At 37.2% G+C, this 19,381-nt stretch overlaps 1 protein-coding gene across 5 annotated transcripts in view; it reads left to right on the top strand.

The window, feature by feature from the left end:
• The window catches only part of msraa (methionine sulfoxide reductase Aa), an 80,306-nt gene that overhangs the window by 52,739 nt on the left and 8,186 nt on the right, over positions 1-19,381 (top strand). For 2 of the 5 annotated variants that reach the window (XM_059512348.1, XM_059512352.1), the window contains exons 4-5: positions 2,110-2,210; positions 3,260-3,366. In XM_059512348.1, the coding sequence (XP_059368331.1) occupies positions 2,110-2,210; positions 3,260-3,366 (208 nt within the window). The other 3 variants (XM_059512349.1, XM_059512350.1, XM_059512351.1) reach the window with 3 other exon arrangements.

Here is a 19,381-nt window from a genome sequence, read left to right as displayed (position 1 = left end):
CCTTTAAAAATATGTATTGCAATTGAAATCTATTGACACAAACAGATAAAGTGCTATAAAAGAAACACTTAACAGTGTCTTTTGGATGTTTTCCTTCCACTAGTTTGAAAAAGAATTTTATGAAAAACCAAAAAGCCCAAAATCTCAAAATTGACAGGTGCTTGAAAAACAGTGTTTTTGCCTGCAGTGTCTCACCTTAATACCTTTCAACTTGGGCCTGAGTTTAATTTCGGGTGTATGCAGAGATGTCTTCAGTGAGGGAGTCCTGGGAACATTGTGACAAGCAGGCCACTAAATGCATTTTTACAATGCTGAGTGTATAGACGTGAATTGAAGCGACAGCCCTGGGTGAATGGCCAATGGCACGGCTTTGATTTTCCATATCTGAGCTCTGATAATGTTACTACCCCTCTGCTGTCTTGCTTTGTAATGAAAATAACCCCACAGGTTAGTCCTTTATTACTTTTTTAATATCAAAGCAATATAGATTTACTGGAGATAACGTAGAGGATGGCCCCCCATAAGACTGAAGCAGAGATTATTAAGCAGACTTCTTTGGTAATAAATTAATGATGGGAGATATGGAATTAGGACCTTGGTTTTTCAGTTTTGGGGTTCTAGTCATAGCTGGTTCATGTTCTGTGATTCATTTGCAACATACTGCTTGCTCACAGTCCAAATATAGAAATTAGATGAATCCAGTTTACTGGAATCAAATTAATGTAAACACACAGACACACATATGAAAAAAGAAAAAACACCAAGATGAATTTTGAGTAGTTTTCACAAAAATAAGTTATTTAAAATATATTCAGCACCATTTAAAAATAAGCAGTCTGTTAGATTTTTTACTGTTCTTGAAGGAAATCTCTTCTGTTCACCAAGGCTGCTTTTATTTGATAAATATACAGTAAAAAAATGTGTGGTGAATGAATATTGATATTGTGAAATATTAGAATGATAATATATATATATCTATTTTTTTTTTTCGACATTTTTTATTATTATGAATGTTGAAAACACTTGTGCTGCTTAATATTTTAATGGACCCCATAAAACATTTTTTTTCAGGTTTTTGGTGAATAAAAACTGCATTTGATTGAAGTAGAATTTTTGGTAACAATGACAAAGTTATTACTGTCGCTTTTGATCAATTTAATGTGTTCTTTCTGAATAAAAATATCAGTTTCTTTTCTATTATTGACATATTTTTTTTATTTTCTAACTCATTGCAAACCACAAACAAGGTGATAAAAGTTCTAAAATAGCCTTGCCCAGTCAATATCATTTTTTTAAGTGCAAAAACAACATTCAGAATCAGTTTTCAAGACCGTGCCATGCAAATTGCAATTAGCATTTTTGTGTTTTTGTGCCATTTCCTTTCTAGCATTATTTTTAGTGAATTGGACTCTAAAACAATGCAGACAGTGAGTGGAAATAAACAACACTACAGTATCAGCTGGTGCAGTCAATTCCTCCATTGTGTTTTTAATTTCTTCAACAGGCCTTATTGGAATTGAAAGTAATTGTCTTAAGTTGTGCTCCGTGTTTTTTGTTTTAATGACATCGGAAAAGAAAAGGCGTTAGCAATTCACACTTTAATATCTGTCTGATCTACTTCATGTCTTGCTTTTCGATTGCTACTAATGGCTGTGCTGTTGTTTGAATCCAGCCTTAAAGAGAGCATAATCCTCAGGCTGAGTACGTAATGTATTGTGCTTGTGTTTGTTTGATGTTCCTCTGTGCTTCTCCTCCATGCTTGCTAACCCGCAATGAGTCATTTCAAAGTAATTTCTTGTTTTTATGAGTCCGTCTAAGAAAGGGAGAGCTTATAGAAAAGCACCCAGCTGATGCCATGACACACAGTTAGATCGACTGCCCTTGTATGTTTTTTAAAGGGTCAAAAGACTCATAAAGGTAATCAATATGGAGGACTGACCCTGTCGCTGGAGATGTGGCCAGTCAAGCCAAAATCAGTGCCCCTTGATGACCTGACTGGATTGGGACGGCAGGCCACCTCTGTTTAACCCAAGGGTGTGTGCACGCACGTGATTTTTTTGGCGATGATGTTTACATGGTCACCTCTGCTTCTCTTGCTCACACAGGTAGAACAGGACACACAGAGGTGGTTCGTGTGGTCTATGAGCCTGAGAAAATCAACTTTGCACAGTTGCTGAAGGTATTTTGGGAAAGCCACGATCCTACACAAGGTAACATTTTATTCCATCACACTCTCAAAATCTTAAAGGGATAGTCTGCATTTACTCACCCTCTTGTCTAGATTTTAAATCGAAACATTTTAGCCTGTTCCTTAAACTTTTGACAATTTTAAGGCATCTGAACTTTTTTGTCTTTTAAGTTTCACAGAAGAAAGGTTTTGAGTACATGAAAAAAATGTCCTTTTTGGGTAAACTTTCCCTTTAAGATCATATTTAGTTCATTATCAGTTGAAAGCCAATACAGTAGACAGTAAGTTTTGTTTAGCAGAGTGTTCATTAAAGAAAGGCTGAGCACAAAAAGCCATTTAAAAGCCAGTAAAAAGAGCAGCTCTTTAATTTAATACAGTCTTAAGTTCCAGTAGTTTGAGAGCTACAAGAGGCCCATCATGAATTCACAAAGAGGAGAGGCAACAGTTTGAGTGGCTGCAATCATGACCAGAGGACTCAGAACAGAGATTAAAGTGTCTCGACCATCAAATCAACTTCAGACTGATGGAGATGGCCTGTATAATGCCCTGATTGTGTCTGTGGTGGTGACTAACACTCTGCTCATTCTTATATATATGTTCACACTAAAATCCTTACGGTTTTGGTTTATTAAAGAAATTAAAGAAAGGTTTTACAGCTCAGAAGCGTTTAAAATAATGTACATTCGCATGAGGTAAAGCTTCTTCAGCCCTCTTCCCATGCAACAAAAATATCTATGCAGAATCTATGAAGTCATATCTGGATCAAGAACAGATAGGACAGTTTTAATTAAAACCGCACTCTTCCCAAGATTTCATATCTGGTTGATTGGGAGTTTGTTTCCCAAGAGATTAAAGTACTAATAGATGCTAATTTTGGACCTACAGAAGACACACTCAGTGGCTGAGCTGCATGATTACATCAGGGTTAAATGACTTACTTTACTTCTCAGATATCTATATATAGTTTAACATTGAATATCAAGGAGTAGTTTACCCATTTACATTTGTGTTGTAACCAGATCCTCAAACACCCTGTTTTTAACATTGACATGTCTGCATTTTCTTTTATAGGAATGCGACAAGGCAACGATGTTGGGACGACCTATCGATCAACCATCTACGCTTACACACAGGAACAGCTTGACCAGGCATTGCGCTCCAAAGATGAATATCAGAAGGTATCCCTCAATCTCTCCCCTCCATATACAAACAACCCTCAGGGACCAGTGGTTCAAAACTAGTTTGGCTTCAGGATCCAGATATTACGTTGGACATCAAGTACTAAAAGCAAAAATGTCCTTGAAAATATTATTGGTTGTCTTGAAAATATTATTGAAAATATTTTTTAAATATTTTATCAGCACTCTTCAATTGTATATGCTAATACTACTACTAATAAAAAAGCACTATTCATTTGTATATATTAATAACAATGTATATATTGCATACATTTGTAAAAACAATTATACAAAAATATATAATATGTGAAATATAAATAATTCTAATATTAGAATAATTAGTATTAAAACCATTTTTTAAAACATAATTTTAAAACAGTTTGTTGAGTAGTGAAACATGTACGTGTTAATTGATAATTTATTAATGTGTTAACTTATTGACACACACACACACACACACACACACACACACACACACACACATTATTTTAATAATATTTTATAATATTATTTTATTTTAATGTATTATAAATAGTATCATTACTAGAGTTACTGTTGTTGTTGTTGAGTATTGAAATATTAATGTGATAGTATTGATTTCTTCACTTCCGCAAGGCGCTTTAAGGCAACAGGCTTAGTATGGTATTTTCCCTCCAATCCACAACCTTATCAGAACAGACCTGCCGTCCACCAGCTGACAACCACTGCTTTTGAAAACAAAAGCTGTTTGTATCGCCGGTACCCTCTTTTAATGGTATGCCCACACCTCTGGTCCCCAAGCGGACAGTAAGAAATGACAGGTGTTGAGGAATGAGGATTACAGCCCTCAACGCTTCTTGCTCTGTTTGATAACCTGCAAATCTACGCCAGATGAAACAAGATTCTGCAAAGCAGGGAAATATAATCTTACACATGAAATAGTAATTCTGTTTGTCTCGTAGACAGCTTGGAGAAGGGAGCCTTCAAATCCGTGAACGAGGAGGTTCAAAGCCTCTCGGCGCTGAGTGCGAACGCTGCCATCTGCATTATGCATATATTTTTCTCTAATTGCAGAACGGCTCTATTGTCGAGCCGAAAATTGAGGTTTCTTGGTCTCGGTGGTGCAATGCATTACAAACCTGCATGCAGTTCACGCTAACAACCCCACCCTTTCCGTCGAAGCGAAGCCTATTAGAACAATAGAAGCAGAGGAACTGACTGTGGTTCTCACAGGCACTTATCTTCCCTACCGTACCCTGTAGTCTCATTTTCTTCCTTCAAAACCCTTCCCCCCTTTGTGTATGATCATACTTGTGTTTTTGGCCTGATTATCTTCTCATTCCCTCAGATAGGTCCACAGTCTGAGATGAAATCAGCAGTCGTGTGTTCTGTACCTCACCGAAGCACTCTGTTGTATTCACGCTTGGACACATTACGGACGGAGTAGCGTTAGACACTTTTGACTATTGACGAGATGACCTTGACTGTCTCATCGTCCCAGTGTCCTTTTTCTTGCTTTCTTTGCATGTCACATCAGATGTCGGCTGCTTTCTTGCTGAAACCAAGGGTTTACTGCAGCCTCTCTTTCTACATCAAAAGAGCCCAAATGAGCGGCGCTGTCACTCTTCGCTCTTGCCTCAGCCCTCCATTTTGAACAAATGCTGAACACAATATCCAATATCTATTCCTGTGATATGGTGCATTTGGTATCTCAGCAACTGATTCTTGAAGAAGGGATGGATCTCACTGGACAGCGATGCTCGCAGACACACTCACACATGCTCACAAATAAACTCCTCGCTTTTCACAATCAAAATGCTTATTTTATAGGCATATTAAGACGTTTTCTAGCAGGATAGAGAATGATTTGGAGATCAGCAACCAGGGCTTGACAATATGGCTTTTCTTTTCTGCATGCAGGCCATTATTTCACTTTGTTCAGATTTTTACTTGCCACATTTTCACAGGCCACACAGCCACAAATCTGGTTTAGTTAACAGTTTAGAGGGATGAGTAGAGGGATAAAGCTGATTTGTAAAAAATAATATAAATACAATCTTTCCATCAGTTGCTAAGATAGCAAATCACAGGAAATGATTTTTGGATATTATAAAACTGAGTGCTCAGGCATGAGTGAAAAATGATAAATATACCATTCATTTGGACTCTTTTAAAGTATATTTACAAAATATAATTATTTATATAAAATTGGCTACAGACTCGACATTAGACCATCATTACTATTGAGTCCTGTGTACTGAAGTGTCTAAATGAAGGAACACACAGTGTGCGGACTCAGGGGATGAGAAAAAGGGGGCGCAGGCCTCAGAGCGGGAAAAACATATGGGTGCGATTAGTTTTTTTCACGCCGTGCTAGCTCCAGCTGATGATGACTCCCAGTGGTCTGCACCATTGGCCTCTGACTTTCTGATCAGCTTCCTACTTCCAAATTCAGGCACTTTTTAAAATCATACTTAGAATATTACAGAGGTTTCGTCTTATAGATGCTGATTGGTTACTGAATTTTGTCCCAAAGAGGACACCTATTAACCTTAGTCTACATGTAAGGGACTATATACTACTACTAGCAGATGGAGTCTGCTGTATGAATTTGCACAATAAAATTATATTTTTTTCCTGTTTTGTAAAAGCCTTTTGTTTCTTATTGCCTTGGCAGAGAAGCCTTTTTGCTTAGAGAATCTTTCAGTGTTAATTGCTTTGTTTTCTTGCACTGAAATTTCACAGAACAAGGGAAATGAGAGCCACTCTATGGCCATCTAAAATAGTTCTGTTCTGTAATAAAAAACTGCTTTTTTGGTAGCAAACTCACTTTGTAGTCAACAAAGTGAATGTTTGGTGAAAATAGGGATAAAAATTACCCCATGTCCACGGTAATATATACTGCTGGTTCTTTAATGTTGTGGGCTTATTTTTCTGCCAGAGGTCTTGGACGTCTTGTTCAGATACATGAAATCATGGATTCTATCAAATATCAACAGATAAAAAAATCTAAACCTGACTGCCTCTGTAAGAAATCTTGTAATGGACCATGTTTAGATCTTCCATCAGGACAGTAATCTAAAACAAACATCAAAATCAACACAAAAATGTGTCAGTGAGCATAAAATGAAGCTTCTTCCATGGCTATCTCAGTCCTCTGACCTGAACCCCTGTAGAAAATGAACTGGGTGAACCGAAGAGAAGAAGCACCAACGTGGAGATGTGAATTTGAAGGATCTGGAGAGATTCTGGATGAAGGATCTCTCGTCAAGTGTTCTCCAAACTCATTGGGCATTATAGGAGAAAACTCAGAGCTGTTATCTTGGGAAAAGGACGTTGCAATAATTGGGTGCCAATAACTGTGGCTAACGTGAACTTGAAAAACATTTAATTTATATTGTGAGTTTCCTCCACTGCTCATATTTACCAAGGGTGCCAATATTAGTATCTTCTTGCTTTGGTCAAACAGAAGCAACATTGACTATTTTAGATAACATTTCTTTATTTAATATAGTCAATGTATCAAATTATTTGGAGATACAACATGGCTTGATAAGGTCAGAGGAACTTGTTTAAAGAATTTGAGTTGAAAAAAATCACTGTGCCTTTTTTTTTAGACCTATTCCATGTGGGAAGTTCATGTGACCTGTTCCATCTCTGGGAGTCCGAACATATAGCCTGCAAAAGCAATTTCAATAGGATAAGCATTAAATTTGTCCTGCAGCACACTCTTCTAGCTGCTCAGACGAAAGGACAAGAGTTTCTAAAGGCTGCATGCTTTCAAAGAAGCTTTTAGCTGCACAAGGCTCTGCATTTCTCATTGTGTTTCTGTTCTGAAGCGGCTGCAGACACATACGCTCCCTCTACTGGCCATGTTTTAACTGCGTTTCCCCTTTCTCTTTTTCTCTCTCTCTTATTCGCTCCATCCTCCATTGTCTGCACTCTCTGTCTCTCTCCACCCACTCCACCCCCTGCCAAGCCATCTGCACCTCGGCAGGCCCTGTCTCCATGGCAACAAGGGAGGCCGCGCTGCCTCCTATTGGCCCGCTGCCCAAACGGAGAAGCTGCCGAGGGTCGAAGGTCGTCTGTAGAGTGCCGCCTCACCGGTGTTCTAATCAGCTGTTGACCCCTAGCCACAATGAAATTAGTATAAGAAGGCAAGGGGTTAATAAAGCCTGTTCTGACTGGCAGCTGGGTCCATTATGAGTGAGAGACAGGAGAGGGAGACTGGTGAGGGGGGGTTGGATGATCCTGGAGATGAGGGACTCCTGTCTTAGGTTGGGGGCCCATCTGTGTTGCGTAAGGGAAGATTTGGTTTCATCATAAATAGTGTCTGCAAGGGTGGAATGAAAGCTGTGGGTGTTTTTTTAGGATTGTTGCGAGTGGTGTTAGTGTGAGGGATACAGTATCTGATGTGGGGCAACAGTGCTGGATATGATTTCACTTGGTGTATAATTAAATTACTTTAACAAGGCACAGCTAATGCCAGCTTTTACCGTGTGTTAAAAGTTTGGGATTGGTACGATTATTATTTTTTTATGTTTTGTTTATGTTATGATTTATGTTATGATCTGAAACATTCCTTATTATTATTAATTTATTATCAAAAGTGTGTTTGCATGTGCATATATGCACACTTTTATCTTACATTTTATTTGTGAAAAGTAGATAACAATTAGAATTTTATTTCTGTGAAGCATGTTGTAGTAGCACAAGGCTTGTAATGTCAGATTAAACTGTAAAAGTGTTAACCCTATTACCTTTCTGAAGGCATAATTATATACCAGCATATTTTAAAATGTGTTAATTTAGCTTGACATGGAAAAATGCTAATGAATAGCACTGTATGAGAGAATTTTGTTAAATGTAAAAACATCCGTATTAACTGGAAATGGCAGTTTTCTGGAAGTCTGTTGAGTTGAATTCACAGTTTTATATATGCATTTCACATGTTCCAAAAGATGAGTGCTTCATAAGATTTTAAAATATACAGTACAGTACTAACAGAAAATGTCATGTGGAAATATATGGCTCCTTGGGGCAGATTTGTTCCCCATGAGAAGAGTGACTCTTAATATTTGATATTTAAAGTCTTTAGCTCCATCGGAGTGGAATATTGTGAATTTAACCATCTAGTTGCTAGGCAACCATCCATCCCATAATTACACAAAATGCAATTAGCCACAGACCCTTCACACAGGCAAAGTTCATTGAGTTTCACCATAGGGATAAAAAGTTCAAAGCGAAGAATAATAATAGACCAGTGCCAAAATGAGAGCAATAGTTCTTTTTTCAAGTTCTAGGCTTCACAGGAACCTAAAGTCACATATCCCAGCACATAGAAATTCATGTTATTTTAATATTATATAATAATCATTTTTTAATTCGTATTTGAATTAGTTTTTTTTCATTTCAATTTGTTAATTTTTTTTAAACATTACTATTCGTTTTTTTATTACATTTTATTTCCGTTTTTTTTTTCCAAAGTTTACTAATTTTACAGCTGTTTTTTCATCTAATATTTTATGTAGTTTCAGCTTTAATTAATAAAAAAAGTTGAATAGTTTTAGTTAACGATAATAACCCTGATAGACACTTCAGTGTGCCACCAGATTCTGCCCTCATTTTAGCCCGATATCTGCACACATGTACACCACTAACCTGCCCTAACATCCTCGTTCAGATCACGCTCCCGCTGATTCTCAAAGCTAACCATGAATGTCATAAGCTAGCAGCGCTTTGCTTCAAGAGCACACCATATTAGTGCAGAGAATGATGATCACTCAGGGTTTAAATGAAGGAGATTTGCTCTTATCGACCTCTGTGAGACTGTTCAATATTCAATATCGTGGTCATACCCCTTCTGTTTTGTTTATGTGCGGTTAATTGGCAGAGACTGTAGCATCATTCTGCAAAGCATCATATTGCTACATAAAGTGTTGGTAAAAGTAACCACAAGGGGGCAGTGTGTCCCACCACAGGGGGCAGCACTCCATTCGTCCACCCCCCTGCCTTTGTGCTCATTTACCCTCTCTCAATTTCTCTCCTTCTCTCTGTCCTCACGTCTCAAGAACTTGGTGTGGCATGTTTCCATCTATTAGCATCTCAATTAAGGGCTAACAAAAGACAGGTTTTTCCCCTCCGAGGCCTCCACATGTGTGGTTTACCTAGTCTCTGTGCGCCCTGAGCAAAAGCCAGGAGATTGACTGCACTCCACCAATTACACCTCCCCGTCAATGTCTGCAAGAAATCACAATGGCCTTAATTAGCGACTGCAGCCTCACTCTATTACATGCTAGCGCAGTAAAAGCCCAGTCGCACCTTCGCCACCAGTCTCCCATGGATAATGTGGGCTGTAATTACGAGGGAGGAGGTGTATCAGAGGAGTTGTATAGGTGTTTGTGGCTTTTTTACTTTCATTTTGTGGCCTTCCAATGATGGCTAATTGATTTTTAAAGGGACAGTTCACCCAAAAATACAAATTCTGTCATTATTTACTCACCCTAGTGTCATTCCTAATGTGACTAAATCCTATTTATTAATTTTTTTAAAGAATATCCCAACAACATCAATATAATGTTAGCGAATGAAGATAAAACCTGAAAAATTCCCCACCACAAAGAAATCATAAAAGTGATCCATATGACTATATATGCATGCAAAATAATCTGTCTTCTAAAGTCATGTGTGGAGTAAAATTCATTATTCACTTTCAGATTCATAAGTTAATCATTGACTCATTCTGTTGAGTCAGATTTTTTTAATGAATCAATAAAACAATAATTTATTCAAATCAGCGTGATAAATGTAAAATTATACATTTATTAGTGCTGTCAAAAGATTAATTGCGATTAATCGCATCCAAAATAAGTTTTTGTTTACATAATATATGTGTGTACTATGTATATATAAATACACACAAATAGTATATATTTAGAAAATATTTATGTATATATTTATAGTCATATAATTTGTATTGTATATAAATATACTTAATATATAAACAACATATTTTTCTTAAATATATGCATGTGTATTTATACAATTACATATAGTCATTTAGTAGATGCTTTATCCAAAGCGGCTTACAAATGAGGACAATAGAAGCAATCAAAATCATCAAAAGAGCAATGAAACGCAAGTGTTTAAACAAGTCTCAGTTGGCTTAACGCAGTATACGTAGCAAGGTTTTTTTTAAATTATATAATAAAAAGAAAACCGTTCGAATAGCAAACTAGTGTTAGAGGCCTTTTTTTCTTTTGTTAATTGCATAATTAATAAAAAGAAAAAACGAATAAATAGAATACAAAAGGATTAGAAGAGCTAGTTTTTTTTTAAGAAAACATGAATTAAATGAATAGAGTGCAAGGGACAAGTTTTTTTTTAAAGAATAGAATTAGAATAGAGAGTGCTAGAGTTAGAGGGTCAAAAAAAAAAAGATGGAAGAGATGTGTTTTTAGCCGATTCTTGAAGATTTCTATTGAAAGTCGGTGCAAATTGATAAACAGAGGTGTGACATGCATTCTTTTTGACTCATTAAAAATTAATCTTGCTGCTGTGATCTGGATTTATTGTAAAGGGTTGATAGAACTGTCCGGAAGATCTGCCAAGAGAGCATTGCAATAGTCCAGCCAGAACAAGAGCTTTAACAAGAAGTTGTGAAGCATGTTCCGAAAGAAAGGGTCTGATCTTCTTGATGTTTAATGAAGCAAATCTTCAGGACTGGGCAGTTTTAGCAATGTGGTCTGAGAAAATCAGCTGATAATCAATCATGACTCCAAGGTTTCTGGCTGTTTTTGAAGCGAGTTATAGTTGATGTGCCTAACTGGATGGTGAAATTGTGATGAAACAATGGGTTTGATGGAACCACAAGCAGTTCTGTCTTGGCATGATTAAGTTGAAGGTGATGGTCCTTCATCCAGCAAGAAATGTCTGTTAGACAAGCTGAGATGTGAGCAGCTGTCGTTGGATCATCAGGATGGAATGAGAGGTAGAGTTGAGTGTCATCAACATCGCAGTGACATGAAAAACCATGTTTCTGATTGACAGAACCTAATGATGCCATGTAGACAGAGAAGAGAACTGGTCCAAGAACTTAGCCCTGAGGCACCCCAGTAGTTAGATGTTGTGACTTGGACACCAAGCTGACAAGTAGTAGTATAATTAGAAAGGATGAGTTTGAAGAATTCTGCCTCAGATTGTGGTGTGGAAAATTGTGAACTGATGGTTTCAGTAGGGGTGGTATGGGCTGGCATGGAATACAAGGGGCAGACAGTGTCTAAACAAGATGTAAGAGTGGAGCAGAAAGTATCAGTAGCACTGTTAACATCAAGAGATGCTAACTGTTACCGGCGGAAGCGAAGATGAAACCATAGCAGATAGCTGGGAGGGTGAGAGTGAGCGTAGGTTATGTTGAAAGATGACATGTGGAGGGGTATCTTTTGTGTCAGGAACCATGTTGAGGTTAAGAGTGAGGAGGAAGTGAACTGAGGTGTGCAGTGGAGTAACCAGTACATGATCAGTGCAGCAGTGTTGTGTGTAAATAAGGTCCAGTTGGTTGCTTGATTTGTGAGTAGCCGTAGTAAATGGTCTCTTGAGATCAAAAGAGGCAAGCAGAGTGTGGAAATCTGCAGCTTGAAGTTTATCAAGGTGGATGTTGAAATCTCCAAGCATAACTAGGGGAGTACCATCCTCAGTAAATTTTGAGAGCCGCACATCTAATTCATCCAAGAAGTTACCTTGTGGTCCTGGGGATCGATAAGCAACTACAAAATGGATTCTAAAAGGGTGGGTAATAGTGTCTGAATATGATTCAAAGGAGCTGATAATACCCAGAGAAGGTTAAGGATTGGAATAAATTTCCAATCATTATAGATAAGCAGACCAATACTGCCACTTCTTCCAGTCAGACGGAGAGTGAGGGAAAATGCTAATTTATTGGAGATTGCTGCAGGTGTAGCAGTCTCCTCTGGTTTGATCCAGGTCTCTGTCAGAGCCATGAGGTTTAGTCTTGAATGACTAGCAGTAGATGTAATGAAATCTGCTTTGTTTACTGCAGACTGACAATTCCAGAGACTAATAGAAAAAGAAAGTAGTGTATTACATAGGCAAAATGCGCAGGTTGTTAGGATTGCGCTGCCTATAGTGTGTTGGTCATTAAAAACTGAAACAGAAGTAAGGCAAAGTGTAGAAAAGAGGATGAATCAAAAGCAATACTTATTCCCCTTGCCATTGTCCCTGCATGGTGGAGTTGCATGGTAGAATCGATGGTCTTTACTCTCTTTGGTCTTCACATGAGGAGGGCTTCACACGACCGCTGCCACTGTATACTGACCTTTTTTATACCCATTAAGACAAAACGGAAATTAAATTCAGCTGAACACACTTTTTATTGTTTATCACAACAAAGGGCTTATAGCAAGCGCATGACATTGACAAGGTATGTGATACAGTACGAGACCAAACACAACTTCAGCACATCTCAACACAGTAATTTATATATAGACATGATTATGCATAGTAAATGCACATATATTATGTAAACACAAACATTAAATTAAATTGCACGATTAATCGTTTGACAGCCCTAAAATGTATAAATATGTTACATTTCTTGTTAAATGTGGGAATTTTTATGTTTGGGTCAAATAATAACAGAAAAACTATTTTCAAAATGCTCTTGACATGAACCATTGTTGTTTAGAGTAGTAGCATTTTTTATTGTTTCTGTCAAATATTAGACTTTAGTCATACACATACAACATGCACTATAAAATGTAATAATATGACTAATATTTGATAATATTTATAATATAACTATTTGTATAAAAGTTTAATTTATATTTATGTAATTTATTCAGTTTTAGTTTATAATTTTTTTTTTAGTTGTTTTCCAGTCATTTTAGTTCTTCAACCTTTACTCATTTCATTTCGTTCCCAAGAAAACATTTCTAATTTTCAAGATTTAATGTTTATATTTATATTTGATTTAATTTCAGCTTTATTTCAATTAACAAAACAGTGTTTAATAGTTTTAGATTTAGTTAATGATAATAACCCTTGTTTGCCAATGCCAGTATATTTTGCCATCAAGGGCCCATGCCAATGTTTTTAACAGCTACAAGAACAGACAGACAAAGAAAGCGAAAGAAACATATCGAGCGAGAGAAATGAGAAATCAGGTCAGACTGCAGTAGACTGATAAGAGTAAATGCAATGTGGAAGGAGCTTGAGTGTTTTCTAGGTCTTTTCATCCATGTGAGGTGTCGAACATACCTGAGTCCCATTACAGAGTGTGTGACTGCGGGCCATGCATGGGCTAATTAGCTTTTCCCCCGGCCGCTCTGTGACCGCTCCCGTTATTTCCTCACCAGCTTGCCAGGCCAACACCCCCTCTTCTCCTCCCCCATGTGTGGCTGTTCTAAATGGAGACTCAATGCATGCTGCTCCCCGACATCCTAATGTACCCGACCAGTTGGTTTAACAAACACAGCGCTGCCAACCATCTGCCGTCCAAATCTGTCTTGAAATTGCTTTAGTAACAAACTGAACTTTCTTTGCTCAGTGCTGCTCTCGCTTCCTGTGTCCTGCCTTCCTCAGTGTGCCACTTTCTGCTCCTTGACCCGGCCCCCTCTCCTGCTCCTAGCTGCTGACCATTGTCACTTTCTCTTCTTGTCTCATCTTATTTTGGTTCATCTTATCTTTTTTGTTTTCTCCTCTTATTTGTTCTTGTCTCTAACAAATTATGTTTTATGGTTGTGACATCGCCTCTTCTCCGCTTTTAATCATTGTAATTTGTTGACAAATCTCTCTTCTCTTCTCTTCTCTTCTCTTCTCTTCTCTTCTCTTCTCTTCTCTTCTCTTCTCTTCTCTTCTCCTCTCCTCTCCTCTCCTCTCCTCTCCTCTCTTCTCTTCTCTTCTCCATGGCCAAATTCATCTTTTCCAATCATCCTTTAATTTTCCTGTATTGTTTGCTCTTGTCTTGTTCATTTTCTAACAATTGTCATCAGTTATCTTCTTGTTTGATCTCATCTCATCTGTTTTTATTGTTTTGGTATCTTCTTTTCTCATCCACCCTTCCAGTGTTTCTACATAATTTTTTGGTTTTTGTCTACATTTTTGTTAAACTGTAGTAAAAAATTTACTAAAATGCATAAATATATATAAATACAAGATTTGAAGAATACATATCCAGGATATTTTTGTCAAAAGACAAAAACTCCTTTTACATTTTTTTATGTCATAAGTCTGAAAATGTGTTTAAATTATTAATTAATTATGTTTCGATATTTGTTTTAATTTGGCACTGGTTCATGAATTTATTCAAGTTATTTTAGTAAGCTATTTTAGTAAACTTATAGGAAAAATAGTTAAAATGAATGTGACAAATATTGATTATGACTGGTTATGATCTCATCTCGACCAGTGTTAATGTCAGTCTTTCGAAGCAAAACATTTTTAATTAACACTTATTAACACATGGGGGAAGTTGTGGCCTAGTGGTTAGAGAGTTTGACTCCTAACCCCTAGGGTTGTGGGTTTGAGTCTCGGGCCGGCAATACCATGACTCAGGTGGCCTTGAGCAAGGCACTTAACCCCCAACTGCTCCCTGGGTGCCGCAGCATAAATGGCTGCCCACTGCTCCGGGTGTGTGTGCACTTTGGATGGGTTAAATGCAGAGCATGAATTCTGAGTATGGGTCACCATCCTTGACTGAATGTCACTTCACTATTCACTATATAAAGAATATGGTTAAAATGGAAAATAGAATAGACTATAAAATATTTACATATGCACTTTCTCATCAATTACAATGTTATCTACATAACTAAACTTAGATTCCAGTGTAGTCAAATTGTTGTTAAACCGAATATGACATGAACAAATATAGAATGGATTTTTTTGGCAAAATACAAAATTGTGACTAAAACCTAAAACTGTAAAAATTAATTTCACTTCTCTTCTGCTGTATTTTACACCTCATAGTTTGACACATTGTATCTCATAAAGAGATTATAACATGTCCAGAGAAACTGTATGATTGTTTACGCCAGTTTCATCTGAAGCATAATTAAACCCCCACAAACCCAAAGCTTCAGAGAACATGCCTACATTCCAGCATGACAGAACTACTGTTTCCAGATCAGATGGCCGCCTGTCTTTATGGGTTTGCCTTCCCTGTTCACCATCTGACCACTGATCCTCCCATTCCATTTCCTCCCCTCGCTGAACTTCTAGTGGCTGCAGACAATCCAGGTTTCATTTTCCTTCATGATGATATCCTCAATAGACCTCAACAAATGCTATAGAACAGATTTTTGGCACAGACGAGCACATAGTCCTAGACATCATTATGGACAGAAGCACAGAGCTGCCAGGAAATGAGCAGTGCCACCTTCCTCACCAGCTATGCCAGTCTCAGTGCCAGCTGATGGGTTCTGAAAGACACAGACCCTGATCTCAAGGGCAAACCCAGCACAATCACACAAAAAAAAATGCGTGCTCTCTCAAGCGAACCACTTTTAACCTTACAATGCATAAAAACCTCCACCCTTAGCATCCATGCGTATACACTATAACACTGCTTATATTGTCATAGAAAAATTATTAGACGTGGTATATTAGAAACATTTTGCCTCAGCCACATGTTGTTCAAAACCTGAATGACTTTATTTCTTCTGTGGAACACACACACAAAAAAGAAGTTTTGATGGATGTCTTTGGGTTTTTCATCCATACAGTGTTTTTTTCGTCCTCATCTTTTGTTTTCTTTGCACACAAAAAGTATTCTCGTAGCTTTATAAAATTACAGTTGAACCACTGATGTCACATGGATTATTTTTAATGATTTCTGGGCCTTGAAAGTATCAGTTGCATTGCTCTCTATGTAGGGTCAGAAAGCTCTTGGATTTCATCAGAAATATCTTAATTTGTGTTCCGAAGATAAATAAAGGTCTTACAGGTTAGGAACGACTAAGGGTGAGTTATAAAAGACACAATTTTCATTTTTGGGGGAATTATTTCTCTAATTTTTAAATCAGAAGGTGTCGGAATACAAAGTGCATAGCGGCCACAGGTCCCAGAATGCAAACCAAACCTGCTTAAAATAACATGCCATGTACTGGAATCCCCACTTACCAAGCTGCGTGGCTCAAAGGCCTTTATTTCAAGTAATTTGTGAGAAATAAATGTGGCAATAATTAGAAGTAATTTTAGGTTATTCACATTTATTTAAGTAAATGATGACAGAATTTTCACTTTTAGACAAATCTGCAATTTGTGTCTGTACTGTAAACAATTGACCTCAGTTCTGGAGATGAATGTTTATAAGATTGAATGCTTCTATGCAAAGACCTGTAACTCATTTTTATGTGCAAAAATAAGGTTGCATTAATGAAAAATTGAAGAGGTTTTAAAGAATTGGTTAACAAAATGTTTTAATTCTGTCATTATTTACATTTATATATATAAGCACTATTTGGCTGAAAGTTTTGGGATGCACCTCTTAATTATTGAGCCATGCAATGTGCATTTATAAAGAGCTCAGTGAATTCAAGCATGGTACTTGCTTGAAAAAGAGTTGCATGATGTTTCGTTGGAGATTTTATGCCTTTATTATCCACTGTAAAAGATAAAAACATTAGGGTTTGGAAGATGGGTAAATAATGACAAAAAGATTTAAGTGAACTATTCCTTTAAAGTGATCATTTGGAGTATGTGTGTATATCACCTCGAAAAGTGTTTAGTCTTTGCCTCTAAAATTCCTCTTGCTAATTCAATACTAGCTTTATGATACCTAGCTTTTTCCTGCCCTCTAATTTTACAGTTACCCTTCTTCCATCTGAAATTCCTTCACCATAAAATAAGGCTCCTTATCTCTGACTGTCAGATTTGTTTCTTTTTTTGCTTAACCAGGACATGCAGGTAGGTATTTACATACCAAATGACTGCCCTGTCTGACACGCAAATTAATTAGTCTGAATTTTAACAGCTGAGCACCACGCCACCTACTCCACCGCATGTTTCATGGATAACTCCGTAATCATTTCTCTCCTGACATTTGAGTGGTTTTTTAGCATCCGAAGCATAAGGCATCATGTATTTTGTTTGAAGTCCTATTTTTAATAGCCTCTTCCTATTTTTTTGGTTAATCAGAATGTAGATTGTATTCTTTTCTAGACCCTGTTTGAATTCTGAGATTTGTATAAAAGACAAAACATCATTTGAGTTCATGCAGAACCAAAATAACGGTCATTTGCATTTTATCCCCAGTCAAACTAACTGACATGTCGCATGTGGTCAGTGTTGACATCATCCATCACAGTGTCCCTTAGAGTGAAGCTAAAGGTCTTTGTCTTCATTCTTTGAACTAAACCGCTTTTGCATGAGGTCACTGGAATCAGGCCCTGTGCGTTTGTTTGTGGATCGTGTTTGTCTAGCCTCTTTGTTCTGGAGGACTCTGGGTCCCTGTAGGCTGACAACCCCCTTTCTGATGCTGCATGACTTGAGCATCACTCATGGGTGGGGTGAACCGCATGCTCCCTGGAGGCAGAGTGACCCCTGACCAAGAGGAGGCATGTGGCATAATTAAGATCTGATTGAATAAGTGCACAGATGAATAAAAGATAGAACTGACATGCCGAGAAACTCTCATCCAGCCAGTGTGGCTTTCTCTCTTTGTGTCTGATGATTGAAGTAGATCTGTCTTACAGACGGGCCCCACTAAAAAACAGAACCGTATGCTGTCCACCCTAGACATTACTGATGACGCATCACAACGGTTTTCAGTCTGTCTACACTGGAAGCCTCGAAGCTGCATGTGATCTGCAAATAATCACTCAAAAAGACCAGCTCAGACCAAGATATACCAATTCGATAACATGGTTTCAGCTCAATAGTTTAACCTTAAATCTATTGGTATAAAAACATCACTCATACAATGAGTGTTGGAAAAATGACATAAATATGTTTATTGTACGAAAAGAAAAGCAGATTAGTAGAATAAAAAACATCCATCCATCTATCCACATGCATGTATATATTAAAGAAAAAATATGTTACGTTTATATATTAAATACTTTTATTTTGGATGCAATTCATTGTGATTAGTCATTTGACAGTGGTACTATTTATTGTTCCTTCCATCCATCCTTTCTTTTAATATATCTTTTGCTCTACCTATCATTTTGTCATTCTGTATATCATTCTATCTATTGTTCTTTTTCTTTCTATCTATAGTTCTGTTCCAATAAATTTATATTACTATTTATTTTCCAGATGGATAGGCGAAATAGAGAAGGTGACTGTCAAATGAAAGTGCCACAATGGATGCTTCCAGTCTAGACAGCTTCATTAAATATAATAGGAGGGATTTAGTTCTGTCTTTTATTAATACACAAAGACAGGAATTTAAGTAAATTGACTTGGTTAACTTTATTCACTGCACTATATGATTCCCACTGATTTTATGTCAAAGCTTTCAACATTTTCTAACTGTGACTTGTTCCATTTTTGATTCATATATAAAAAAAGACTCTTCCTCAGGGAATGAAACCATTTGCTGGGTTTGAATGGCCGTCTCGACATCAAGGCCACTGAAGGAGCTCAAGGACAAAAAGATGAGGTGAACAATAACGACAGACCTGAGACCCTGAACCAGACTGAGGAGCTCAATTGTAGGCTAGAGTCAGGCTGAAACAAAAGGATAAAGAAAATAAACCTGGCGACATCTCTATGCTGTTTATTCATTCACCCTACAAGCAGTTTCAAATCAAAGAACTGGACATTATATACATTCCTTGAGCTCAGCAGCTTTTCAAGGAATTAAATAATTGCATTCCGCAAGCTAATTTCAATGTTGTTATCCACATCTAAGCCACGTAAAGCTCAGTAAATTCTCCACAGAGAAAGGTAAGAGGTAAACAATAGCACAAATAAGATCTTACAGTAGCTGCATTCCAATTCCCTTTCCATCTGTATACAGTGTGGTTAATGTAAGATTTTTTTTATCCAAAAACAGTAAAATATTGCGAAATAT

Source organism: Carassius carassius, chromosome 27 (assembly GCF_963082965.1).
Source record: "Carassius carassius chromosome 27, fCarCar2.1, whole genome shotgun sequence".
NCBI classification, from domain to species: domain Eukaryota; kingdom Metazoa; phylum Chordata; class Actinopteri; order Cypriniformes; family Cyprinidae; genus Carassius; species Carassius carassius.
This window is presented reverse-complemented; position numbering and strand designations above follow the sequence as displayed.